General features: G+C 41.1%; 1 protein-coding gene across 1 annotated transcript in view; it reads right to left on the bottom strand.

The window, feature by feature from the left end:
- sorcs3a (sortilin related VPS10 domain containing receptor 3a) overlaps positions 1 to 13,903 on the bottom strand; it is a 290,914-nt gene that overhangs the window by 161,281 nt on the left and 115,730 nt on the right. The window contains exon 2 of the mRNA XM_074631018.1: positions 9,925 to 9,992. Coding sequence (XP_074487119.1) covers positions 9,925 to 9,992 — 68 coding nt within the window. The remainder of the gene's footprint in view (positions 1 to 9,924; positions 9,993 to 13,903) is intronic.

Genomic DNA, 13,903 nt, shown 5'->3' with positions numbered 1-13,903 from the left:
ATTTTCTTGTGTTTTATATCATAAAGCAGGTTTCAGTGCTATATAAATACTGTGAAAGTATCTAAACGCTCAATCCATGGAGAAATACACACAGCCCGTATTCAGAAACTGTGCCTTTGAAACAAGCTGTCAGGATTTCTGTCATTTTGTGATGTCACAAATGTACAATAACGCTAGACCATTTCAGTTTTAAACGTAAACATTCTAAATGTGTCCCAGTTTATTTCCGGTTGCAGTGTATGTGAATGACATCAGCTGACAGGAAGTAAACGTGGACCCAAACTGTTGCCTAGCAACGCAATTCCAGTGCGGTTCCGTTGAAATGCCCTAAAACGGAGCGTTTCAGACAGAAAGGTAAATACAGGTAAATTCAGGCAGACAGTATGAGGAAAATAAAGTTTTTTTTAACATTACAGTATGTAAACATGTTCTAGTAGAAACACAAAATTCAAGTATGAACCTGAAAATTAGCACAATATGGGACCTTTAACTCCATTCCGTCTTCAACAATTCTTGATGGAACTATCTCTTTAGCTGCTAAATGCTTCACTGTGTTCAACAGATAGTCGATAAGTATGTCTGTCTGCAGTTTGCTGCCGAGCAGGAGGTGTACAGTTAGAAAACAGCTGCCTCCTGTGGTTATAATAACTATGTTGGTGAGAGCAGTGAGACTGAATCCAAACTGTGCGGGTTGTAAACCAATCTGTAGAGCTGCTGAGGGAACTCCAGAGTCGGGGGATTCTCTGTGGTTCGTCACTATGAGCAACTCCTTTCACATTACAGTGATTAGATCCATTGTTAATATAAACATTTTAGTGCGGCTCTAACCATGCCGCAGTTACCACATGCAGATAGGGCTGCTATTATCCAGTGCACATTCTCTCCCATTTAAGGAGAGCTGACAGTAACTGTATCAATCTTATCCTCCCCAGAGTGCTTTCACAGAAGTGCTTTTGAAAACTTGTGGCTAGCTCAGGCTGGCAAAGGTTTTGAGGGAAATACCAAGTCCAATTGGAAAAAGGTCACAGACATCAGGTGGGTCTCTCGGAGAGAGCCGGGCCCTTATTATAGGCACTGACCTGTGAAATATGACATAGCATGTGAGCATGCTCAGCTAAATGATGCAATTTGAGAGGATGTCACTCCTCACCCTCAGGTGACCCCCATCCTGGCACAGCGGGAGAGGAGGAGTCTGCAGCCCGGGAGTGATAATGCAGAGCTATCTTTCTTCTCTTTGTCTCTCTCTCTCTCTCTGTCTCTGATGGTCCCCTGTGTTTAGGCAAGGGGATCCCCTCAAACAATGATGGCCCTCTCAAAAGAGAGATGGTGCGAATCCATTGGCGGCGTTTTTTCTCTTTCATGGTCTGCAGTGGAAATGACTTCTAAAAGGGACACGTTTCAGCTTCCTGTAGTTATTAAACTGGGTAATACAATGAAACAAATCTTTATTATTGTGATTAGTTACATTCATTTCTACATCCCTTTTTACAGTGTTTTACAAACTGTTTTATTTTATCCTATGTATGAGTCTAACTATGGGGCTGCACTTGGTGCAGTGGTTAGCCCTGTTACCTCACAGCAAGAGGGGTCGGAGGTTCAAACCCGGTTTGGGGCCCTTCTGTGTGGAGTTTGCATGTTCTCCCCGTGTTATAGCGTGGGTTTTCTCCGGGTTCTCCGGCTTCCTCTCACAGTCCAAAGAAATGCAGGTTAGGTTCATTGTTGACTCTAAATGTCTCGTAGGTGTGAATGTGAGTGTGAATGGTTGTCTGTCTCTATGTGTCAGCCCTGTGATAGGCTGGAGACCTGTCCAGGGTGTGCCCCGCCTTCGCCCAATGTCAGCTGGGATCGGCTCCAGCCCCCCGCCGCGACCCTGACAAGGATAAGCTGTTACAGATAATGGATGGGTGGATGGACGGAATCTAACTATAAAGAGAGGAATCTCCGTCTGTCTGTCTGTCTGTCTGTACCCACATTACATTCACATATCTTGAGGTCAGAGGTCAAGGGACCCCTTTGAAAATCGTCAAGCCAGTTGTTCCTCGCCAAAATTTAGCGTAACTTCATAGCGTTATTTAACGTTCTTCCTGACAAGCTATAGCATTACATGGTACCAATGGATTCCTTAGGTTTTTTAGTTTCATGTGATATCAGTACCTTCTCTGTAGCTTCAAAACTTAGACCGCTACAACCACTGAAAGACAGAATATTGGCCGGGTCCGACCAGCGGGCCATCAGGAGTGTTCAGGAGTTTTTATTATTATTTATTATTTTCTTGACATGAAACAACTGGTCCACAGGCATAGAAGACACTATACAACTGTTATCACAGTGTGAGTCAAATTGGTGAAGCTCACCTTTAACTTGTGGATATGTTTCAGATCGCTAATTATTTTCCAGACCTGAAGCAACTAGTGCTGCACAAAAATCTGCCCACCAGTTGTCTTAACCGTTCCCTGACACTTCATAATCACTGTCATTCTCAGTGACACTAATTCCAGGCAGTTATCGTTATAATGAACATTTCTTCATACCAAACATCATTACAACTGTAATCACAATGTTAATAGGAGACAAAGAAGAGTGGAGAGAGAATGCTCTTGTTTCATCAGATCAGCGCTAATTTGCTGAGGGCGAGAATAAGACCAATTAAAATAATTAGACTCAAACGTCTAATCATTTGGCACGAAAAACTTGCCTTAATGAAATAGGACAAACTGACTAAGACTACAGCAATGTTCCCTGGAGGATAATATGAAAAGAAACCAGTTACTACACGTTTATCGGTGATATGATGTTATCATTTAGCAGTCCATTGGGAGAGAGTTGTTCATTCTCAAATATTGATTGAACTATCTCAAACCACAGAGATGGCATAATACTTGTCAAGCTGAGAAGTATTCCCAATTGCAGAGGCAGTTAGAAGTAGTACAGCCTTTGTATAATGTACAAGACCTCCGTAAGACTATAGAGCTCTAAAATGTGCATGCTAATGCATTACAAATATACAGCGGTAATTGTCAGTAAGTCAGTGAGCCAGTGGTCAAGCAGACAACTCAAGTCCTGCTTCTCTAACAGGCAGTGTTGCCAGATTTGACTGATAGGTAGTCAAATGAGCCTCAAAAACACTTTTTTTTTGTTTTGTTTTTTTGTTTTCACTAGCGGAGATGACATTTTAACATAAAACGTTGATTTAAGATATCTGTTTTTTAGGGCTGTCAATCGATTAAAATTAGGGGTGTGACGAAATATCCCGATATAAAAACGTGACAATATGCATCGTCCGGCATGCTGCTCAGAGTAATCTCAGTTACCGGCTCATCTGCCGACAGCACAGAGCTAGACAGCTTACGTTAAGAGAGGTTACATTGTCATTTACATGATGGTGCATTCAAGCTGTGATCAGTAAAAATGAGCAGTGGGCAACGGTAAATTATAACCCCATCATGATGTAAAATTTGTTTTTTGACGAAAAAGACTTGAATAAATCCATTTGTTTGAAGGAGATGTTTTCACTGCAATATAAAAATACATAATAGAGAGGGAAATATGACCTGTTTAACTTCCTAACACTAGCTCTAAACAGCTTATAACACATCATTAAAACTACTAATGCAAAGATTTTTTTTTAATCAAAGCAATATCTAAATAGAAATACAATCATTTACTGTATTCCTAATCATTTGAATTGTGTTGATGTGCAAATAACCACGATAGATGACAATAATAAAGTAAAAGGATGACAACATTTTTGAGGGTTTAGCAGCAGACAGGCAACATGAAACTACATTAGCAGGAATGGAAGTGAAAGCAGTTCTCTGTTCATTAAAATGTGAATGTGCAATTGAATTGTGATAAATAATCGTGATCTCAATGTTGATCAATTGCGATTATCATTGTGGCCATAATCGTGTTGTTGCTGGTTCACTGAAGCTCTGTCTTGTAATATCTTGCTAAGATATTACAGTAAATATCTTACTAAGCACCTATCTGCAACTCAGTTTTGTGATTGTTTCTGAGGCTTGTGCCGTCTGTTTTTTTGTTTTTTTTATCAGGACCTAACACACTGTTTATCAGGGCTGAGCTGACAGTGGCTCTTTCTGTCTCCAGTGAGGGGAGCTCCAATGCTAAAAGCTACTGACTCTGTCAGTGACAATGACAATGACTCACTACACTCAGTTCAGTTTGAGGATTCAGTGAACACAAAATAAGAAGGACTGGACTTTTTGCTTATGTGTGTTGTAGGTGTACAAAAATAGATTAACATCAGCTCATCATCAAACTTTTCCAGCTCAGTAATCCAGTAACACACTGTGAGAACAACTTCAATAAACTCACTGTATGCAGCACAGAAAAAACAACTGCTGCATAGGCTTGTTTCGCCAAAAAGTACAAGTATAGGATGTGTCAAATTCCTACAGTGATGGGAGGGAAATACAACCTTTGTTGACTTTGTTTTTGGCGTTAATTTACCCACGTCTGAATACCTGCAAATGAGTACAGGGCTTGTCATATTTGATAAATTTTCATCTACAGAGGGACAATACTCCAGAGGCCAGACGAGAGAGGCTGAACAACTTTGAAGAATTGTTTTGCCGAGTTGATTTATCGTCAAACAATGAACGGCTCGCCTTCATTTCTCTACCACGCATTATGAAGGCTCTTTTGAAAATTATGCACAGACTGACTGATCAGCTTTCATTGTCTAAGGTCAGGATGTTCATTAAAATTGACAGACTGACTGGGCGATACTTTGAGGTGTTGCCACTGCCCTGACCTTTCGCAAGAAGGCAGCCTTAGACTTGTCATTTGGGACATCTTCCCCGTGAACTGATAAACATTCTCTACAACCGCTCCTCTTCAAACCCCATCAGAGCTGTGATCTCAATTAGGCAGCAACAGAGAGACGACTCGCGGACCAGAGCTGACATGAGACAGCCAGGTTTCTCGGCGCCGCCACAGTTGAGCTGATTCAAGAAAACAGCTGCTTCAATAAATAGTTACCCTTTTATCTTTTCGCTTTTTTTTTTTTTTTTTATTCCTCTGTCCATTTTCCTTTCCTTCAACGTCCTCTGCTTCAAACATTCCTGTCATGCATACACAATCCTGCATTTCCTCAGACACTGATGTACTGGAAAGTCAAGCTTAGATGGACAGCTGCTCCCCTCACTGTAGGTTTGTGGGTGAGTGACAGGGCTGGGAGTGCTGCCAATAACGCTGATCCTCAACCACAGCGATGTCCCGGTTTTCACACCACGGATAAATTACCTCACCTGATTAGGTCTTCCCTACAGAGTTTAACTGTCATGGTGCATTTAACTCTGATGACAGTGCTAGGGTTTATGTGAGTCCACACTTATTTGGGTGCAAAAAACAACAACAACAACAACAACAACAACAACTGTGTAGCAGAGGATGATACTCAGAGACAGCCTGTTCAGGTTAAAGCTGCAAATAGTTTATCTATAGGTAATCGTTGGGTTGTATTTTTGTGGGTGTTCAAAAAACTGTCAGTGTTATCAGATGCTGGCTTTGCCCTGACCTGAATTGCACTTTGTCCATTCATTTAGTATTTTTTGTAGGGCTGTCAAAATGAACATATTAATGCAAATTTCTTTAACGCATTAATGTAACTTGCGATTTACACCATCTGCAACTCGATATTTCGGAGGTTGTAGCGGACTTAGTTTTAAAGCTAAAATTACGTAAACATACTGGCATGAAACTGGAAAAACCCAAGGAATCCATTGGTACCAACCATGTCATACTAGCTTGTCGCGAAAGAGGCAAAATAACGCTCCGAAGTACTGTTTATATGGTAAATGTTTTAAATAGTAAGGATTTAGTTTGGGAAGTACTGAGCATCTCAAGGTTCAAGGTTTATTTATCATTCGTCAATTCCAGCAAAGCAGTCATTGGCAATGAAAATCTTTGGTCGAATGTTCCTTCAACAATGCTCATAAAATATGCATTTATAAAAGGGAAATCACAGAAGTAAAAGCAAAAGCAAAATGATAATCTAAGGTATAAAATAGTACAGTTAAATTATAGGGCTTGACTATAATGAACATAAGTAAATATAAAATAGTAATGTAAATGTAAATTTGTGAATTTGATTAACGTTATCGACTCCAGCCCAAGCAGGAAAAGTTATCAGAGTTTGGTTTGTCCGTTCTGGGCTACTATAGAAACATGGCGGTGCAACACGGTGGACTCAGCAAAAAAGATGTAGTTTTGTTGCCTAAACCTAAATAAGATGCAGTTGTGTTGCTTAAAGGGACTATTTGAAACTTTCAGAAATGCTTGTTAACAGCGACACTTGTGGCCGTTAAGTCAACGAAAGTCAGCGTCGGGCTCGCGCCTGCTCGCTCTAAATATACCTGAACGAGCATCACTCAAAACAGTGAGGCGACACACGTCAGCTAAAACCACAATATCACTCTATATTTCAGCTGCTTGGCAGTAATGTTAGCTGACCAGACAAAGGTTTCTCCATGAACATGATTTAGATCTGATCCTAGTGTTGGCTTTTCCTGCCTCAGTGCAGGCTGAGGCAGCGGGGCTCTGCAGCGTGTCTCCCTGCTCTCTACGCCTGCAGCCGGAGTGACCAGAGAGACACCGGCACCCGGTCGGTAACGAGACGATAAACATTTCTCTCTGCAGAGCCCCGTCACTTCACAAGACACGGGAAACCTCTGTTGGTCTGGAGGAGCTGCAGCATTTATTTCTGCCCAAACGTCCACTGTACATTCACTAGATATTCTCAGAGCTAAACTAACTCTTCTGCAGTGTGGAGTGAGCGCGCGTTCACGTCTAGAGGTGGAGCGGGCTGAGCGAGAACGCGCGCTGTCTGAGTGAAGGCGAGCAGGCGCATGTGCGAGCGCGCATGTGTCCCGACCCGGTACATTTATACGCTTAAAAAGTTACAAACAGTCCCTTTAAACCCCAAAAAGTTGTAGTTTTGTTGCCTAAACCTTTTTTTTGTTGCCTAAACCTAAAGAAGATGTAGTTTTGTTACCTAAACATAAATAAGCGTGATGTTTCATTCAGTTTTACAACATGTTAGAACATGTTGCTTTTAAGTTTCACTTTAACAAAGTAGTAGGCCCCTGTTGACCCACATCTATGGTGCTTATAGCAACTGATAACACCTATTTAATGACCTAACAGTCAAATCAGGTGTGCAAATCCTTGGTAGCAGTAAATTAATAGAGATGCTGTTACATAACAAATATAATGTTTTGGCACACAAATATTAGCAAACGTGATAAAAACACACATTTTACCATGGTTACTGGTGAAGCAGACACCACGTCAGATGCCGAGATCATGGAGTATGAATTAATAAGGCTCTGCGGTTATTTGATTACCAGAAACTTGGCTTTTAATGAATGCATCTTGTGTTGAGAGGAACCAAAAGTTTCTCCTCGTACTAGTTTATTCCACCTCCATTCAGTTCACTTTATGATGGTTTTCACCATTCCTTTAGGCTACATTATGTCCTCTCTCTGCCATCTGTGGCGGTGCTGATGACTAGGGTATGTCTGGGGGTGTTTATTCAACAGGGACTAGGGATCATCAAAGTGATAATCCCTTTTTTTTCCTAAAGTTTACTTAGCTGTATAATAGGATAAACATGGGAGAAAATGTAAGCTTGAGTTTGAAAAGACAGAGATGGTTTGGAAATGCAGATAGTAGAAGAAGCTTATCACAAAACAATCATTTCATTATTAAAGAAGTAAACCCAGACTATTTTATTTCCCATAGTGTCTGCAGATAAAGCAGCTGTGTTCTGTCTCATCGCAGAATATCAGGGGACTACTGCATTTTCTTTGCACTTATTCAAATACCAAAACACAACTCTGTTTTCGCCTCGGGGTCCAAATTACAAAGTAGATGTCTAAATGTCAGAAATGGCTAGCAGTCACTGTGGCACAGCTTATCATTGTCAAACTACCGCTTCAAGCTGGGCAGAGTAAGCAAACTTGAGAAGTGCAAATGTTGTGTGCTTTAAAGGACTGTCATCTTGAAATTCTCAAAGAAAAAAAAAGAAATTGCGCATATGGAATACTTTTCCTTTCTCTTTTGGCAAATAGAGCTACTGGGATTTCAACCAGTAATTGCATACTCGAGTGCAGAAGTGCATCACTGGAGACTGGGGGACTAGTCAAAAAACAAATTTGAACTGACTCAAGAAAAGATGGGATTGAATGTCTTTGAGTAGTACACAAACAAGCCACTCTTACTCTATTTATCTCCAAAAAAAAAAAAATGCTGTACATCTGTCTACTTGTTTCCTCACCGAACTACTCCCAACTTCAGGCTTTCTCTCTGATAGTTTCCTTTTCCTGTGGTTACTTTTAATCACTTTAAGGGGAGACACTACATGGGAATCGGGTAATAATTTTAACTAATATATATCACCATGTCGCCTCACGGCAAGAGGGTCGCAGGTTCGAACCAGGTTTGGAGCCCTTCTGTGTGGAGATGGTACATTCTCACCGTGGTAGCGTGGGTTTTCTCCAGGTTCCTAGGTTTCCTCCCACAGTCCAAAGACATGCAGGTTAGGTTCATTGTTGACTCTAAATGTCCCGTAGGTGTGAATGTGAGTGTGAATGGTTATCTGTCTGTATGTGTCAGCCCTGTGATAGTCTGGTGACCTGCAGGGTGTACCCCGCCTCCGCCCAATGTGTCCCAATGGATAATGAATGAATGAATGAATGAATGATATCACCATGGCATTTTTTTTGTATTGCAAGTTTTCTGAAATTGCATGTTTAAATATGCAAATGTGTCATTATCTAATGCTAACTGTTGGTGAATTTGGGAGAAATCTACAGACTTAAATAGACAAAGTAGTCAAGTAAACACCTAAATGTGTATTTTGGATGTTTTCTCTCCACTAGTCTGAAAGAAGACATGTTACGGAAGCAAAAAGAGGCCAAAATCTCAAAATTGACCAGTGCATGAAAAAGTTTTGCTTGTAGTGTCTCGCCATAAAGACACACATTTAGAGTGTGAGCATATTACTTCACAACGAATAATGCTGTTGACACACACAATCGACTGAGCAGATAAACACACCATTAATCCATTCCTAACTCTTTGCCCTTGTATTTTTGGTTTTGGAAGACACCACCCCTTCCAAGTATCACAATTACTACAGAAATCCAAAGCATGACAGACACGCTGTGCCTAGTTACGGTGGCTAAGCTATAAGATTGGACGATCGCTGTTTTGGGAGTTCGGCGATCAGCCAATTACCTGAGAAAACCCTAAAAAAAACAGGCCAAATCGTATCCAGGAGGATGCTGTCACATGTGTGTGGCATCATCCCTAAAACTCCAACAAAGGAAGAACTGTATTCATGTGACACGATCCCCAATTTGAAAATGGGTTACACGCTGTTTCAACTCATCAGAGATGTGTTACCCATCCGTTTTGGTCGTGTATTTTTACTCTTTACAAGCACTCTTGTTTACAGGAGTGTGTGTGTGCATGTCTTTGTGTGTTTATTTCATTCCCGCGAGGGGTGAGGAAAGGGGAGTACATCAGATAATACATCAGAACAAGAGCGTGGCAAACAGCATCCTCCACACCGAGTGCCCTGTCTGACCGTGCATGACACCAGAACACACTGTTCACACTTGTTCACAGCGCCAGAGGAGCGCATGAGGGGAAAAGACGCCGTGATTGCAGACAGGTGGGAAAAGAGACTGACGGTTGAAAAACAGAGATGAAGAAGCATTCGTGTCAGTCAATGGAGGGCAAATTAAACTGACTGGTCAATTAACCAAAACATCAAGCAAATCACAGGATCATTGCGCAAAGCCTTATTTTACCCCTTTGCTACTCCGAGCAACATTACAGGATTCAAAGATATCTACTTGTAAATATTGTATGAATAGAAGTCTCCTTTGTACTCACCTCCAAAGAGTGCTCTCAGTGACGCTGCCAATATGGAAGTCGTAGAGCTTGGTTAGAATCAGGATCACCTGTAAAGAAAGGGGGATTTTACCATTAAAATCTTTGTATCAGACACCAAAAAAACATTGCTCGGACCAGTACCAGAATTTAGGATCTGAAGGATCCCAAGTGAAGGAGTTCAACTTTCTCAGGGTCTTGTTCTCAGAGTGAGGGTAAGTTGGAACACGAGATCAGCAGATGGGTCGGTGCCGCATCAGCAGATGTGGACGCTGTACAGGACTGTTGTTGCGACAGCAGAGCTGCAAGCCCGAAGCTCTCGGTTGACCTACTTTCCAACTTTTACCTTCCCCGACCTGCACCTATATGGTCATGAGCTTTGGGTAGCGACCGGAAGAATGAGGTTGTCTGAGCTCACCCTCCAAAGCAATAGTTTGATATTTTGGGGAATTCACTTTTTTGCTAAGAGTTTGATGAGGAGATCAATACCGCTCTCAGTTCTGTACGTTAAATACGACGCCACAGCCAGTTAGCTTAGCTTAGCACAAAGACTAGGAACAGGAAGAAACAGCTCACCTGGCTCTGTCCAATGGTAAATATCCCACCTACCAACACCTCTAAATCTGACTAACTAATATCTTATATCTCGCTTATTTAGTTCGTACAAAACTGCGCCCTACCAACACATAGTCTAGCACAGAGCCTCTCAGCAAGAAGGAGAATAAGTGCATTTTCCAACACATCAAACAATTCATTTACAGACAGGGTTGGAGAGCGCACACATCTACAACGACTTTGGAGTAGAAACACTTCTCCTTTGCATTGAAAGACGCCAGTTGAGCATCTTGATCAGGATGCCTCCTGGACGCCTCCCTGTGAAGATATTCCTTTGCACGACCAACTGGGAGGTAAACCCCAGGGCAGACCCAGGACATGTATATATCCTATCTGGCCTCGGATCGTCCCGGGATCACCCAGGAAGAGCTGTAGGATGTGGCTATGGAGAAGGACGTCCTTCTGATACCTTTGCTGAGCCTGTTGCCACAGATACACAGACCTGGATGAGCAGTGGAAAATGAACGGAAGGCTCCTCTTTGTTTAGTATGGTGATTCATATATAGTTCTATATTATTATATATTGCTTGCTTTATGCAAATGGCTGTTTATATGCATTATTGGATATCAATTAACAACACAAAACAATGACAGATATTGTCCAGAAACCCTCTCAGGTACTGCATTTAGCATAAAAAATATGCTCAAATCAAAACATGTCAAACTGCAGCCCAACAGGCAACAACAGCTGTCAGTGTGTCAGTGTGCTGACTTGACTAAGACTTGCCCCAAACAAAATTTGCATTTACGCGTTAACTTTGACAACATTAATTATTATACATATTGCAATCCCATATGACCCTCAAAAAAGTGTTGAAAATGCCTCTTTTACATAATAAGTTTCCTTTAAGTTTAGTCGGTAACACTTCCTCAGCTGCTTCACAGTAAAACAACCGTGTAGGAACTGTGGATTAGTTTCACTGGTAGATTATTTATTGTACATTTTGAGGTTGCTGTAATTCTTTATTTGCCACTTTATTTTCTTGACAGGCCATATTTGCAATTGTAACCAGCCTGCTTAAACTGCATCAGTCTTATTTTCTAGTTCAATTGAATGTCAGAAGACAAATCATCAAGTACAATGAAACGAAAACAATTTTGTTTTCTCTATCTCCAACAACAAAAGTACATACTTCTTAAAGCTAGGGTTTAGTAATCTTGAGAAACTAGCAATAGTATGCGAGATTTAAAAAAAAAAAAAAAAAGATCCAACCCAAAAACCCAGTCCAGTGTTGCCATCTCTTTTCCAATGAGAGTAGCTAGCAGCTCCAAAAGTCCCTAAATCTAGATAGAAAGTGTCCAAGTCGGCAACATTAACCAAAGCCACTCCAACATAATTATAATAATAAACATAATCGATGAACATGGCCATTAGTACTCACAGGCTTGGTCAACTTATTCCTCCTTTTCACATCCAAATCACGTGCTTGTACATCCTCGATAAACAGGCCCCCTAAGTAATTGAGTATTTATTAGTGATTAACAAATGATTTGTAAACCTTTAAGAAATAATTTGTAAAACATCTATAAACATTACACAGACAGATGGACCAGAAACCAATTATTAACCATTGACAAAGTAATAACTATTTATCCAAATGATGTTTATAGATGCTTTACAAAGTACTTATTAACCATTAAACAAGGTATTATAACCATCAGTTGTAACTTTATAATAGCATCCAAATAATGTTTATAGACTGTTTACAAACCAGTTATTAACCATTAATAAAGTCTTACAAATATCTATCTATGTAATGTTTGTATATGTTTTAAAAACAATGTGTTTATGGTTTACGAATAATATCTTAATCATTAACAAGTTTAATGACCTATCAATTTTAGTACTTATAAATGACGGTTATGATAAAGTGTTACCGAATTTCAACAAATATAACAAAAAAATATTTTTGAAGAAGATTACCAACCCTATCTTTAAGGCAAAATAACTAATTGCATTAACAGCAAATGTAATTTTCCCCAATACCAGTGAGGAATACAAGGTTCTGGGAGTAATGGATTACCATGTTGGGAGGTATAATGCTTTGCATAATTATTACTACTATGTGACCAACTTTGAAACTTAGTTTTTTTTTTTTCTTGATGGAGCACGCTGCCATCCTCGCCCCCTGTGGAAAAAATCCTGATCCAACAGTCTCTGTGTTCACAGCTTTGGTCTCTGCTCTTTTGGAGAGATAATCAGCAGGGGCACTTTGATAAGCACTGTGCCACTGCAAGTCCTCAGAGCAAATAACAAGACATGAAGGCCAAGTCTGCCATGACAAGATCAGTGGTCAGCTGTGTGATCCTCCACTCCGGAGTGCAACTTTGTTGCACAGAGAGACAGCTGGCGGTGTAAATTTGCAAGAGAGATGAGAGGTAATACACTTAACCGGGGGGGAGAAAAAAACAACAACACACTATTTATTACATTTAACCGTCTGGTTAACATCCACGACTGATATTCACCTCTGGGTTACAGAACGCAGTCAGAGGTGTGTGTGGGAAAAATTAGTTGAGCAAATGTTAAAAGTGCTCACACGCAATTATTTAGCATTCATCACATACTTGACCTGAGCTCACATCCTTTTTACATAATAGATGCTATTTTCATCCGTCAGTCCATGTGCTGTTTGCTATACTAAATGACTGCTGCTCTTCCTCATTAGCATCCATGTCTCTCTTTAGCATTTCCCTCCCCGCAACAATCTCATGCTTGTTTAAAGAAACCAGACATGCTTGACTTGAGTCACTTGGCCTCGAGGGGATGCAGGGGGGGTGTGGCCTTAACTCTTCTGACAGGCATCAGGGCTAGATGAGAAGGAAGTGAATCTCCAGTATCCTGGCATCCCCGTCCTCCCCCTTGGTACTCATGTCCTTGTGAAGCTCTGAGGCCCCGCAGACTTCCAGGACCTTTCCACCTCTGGCTGAGCCTCACTATCCCCACAAGCCCCTCTCTGAACGAGCCAGCAAGCCGCTCACCAGGGACCCATTGGCTCTTGTGGGGAAGATGTGCCACATGCCCAAGGGGATCCTCTGACTAAGACTGTGAACATATGTTTCAGGCCAAGCAGTGCCAGAGAAAGGACAATGTTGAATAAGATGAAAATGGATTCTTGCCATGCGGCTGCAACACATAGAAAAAAAAAATGTCTCTCTGTTTGTGTGTGTTTTTTTGGATACATATTTATTGGTAGTGCATATGTGTCCTGTAGAAATGAGGGCGTCTCAGAGAAAGAAGGGTGCGTGTGTGCTCCTACAGGCTTTGTTGCTGTCACAGATGGGTGGTCTCGTCTGCTCGGGGGGGTGACACACACAGAAACGAGTCGTCTCATCCCCGCACGACAGTCTGAATTTGAAATTTTTA

The sequence above is a fragment of the Sebastes fasciatus genome, chromosome 3, assembly GCF_043250625.1.
Source record: "Sebastes fasciatus isolate fSebFas1 chromosome 3, fSebFas1.pri, whole genome shotgun sequence".
Taxonomy (NCBI): domain Eukaryota; kingdom Metazoa; phylum Chordata; class Actinopteri; order Perciformes; family Sebastidae; genus Sebastes; species Sebastes fasciatus.
This window is presented reverse-complemented; position numbering and strand designations above follow the sequence as displayed.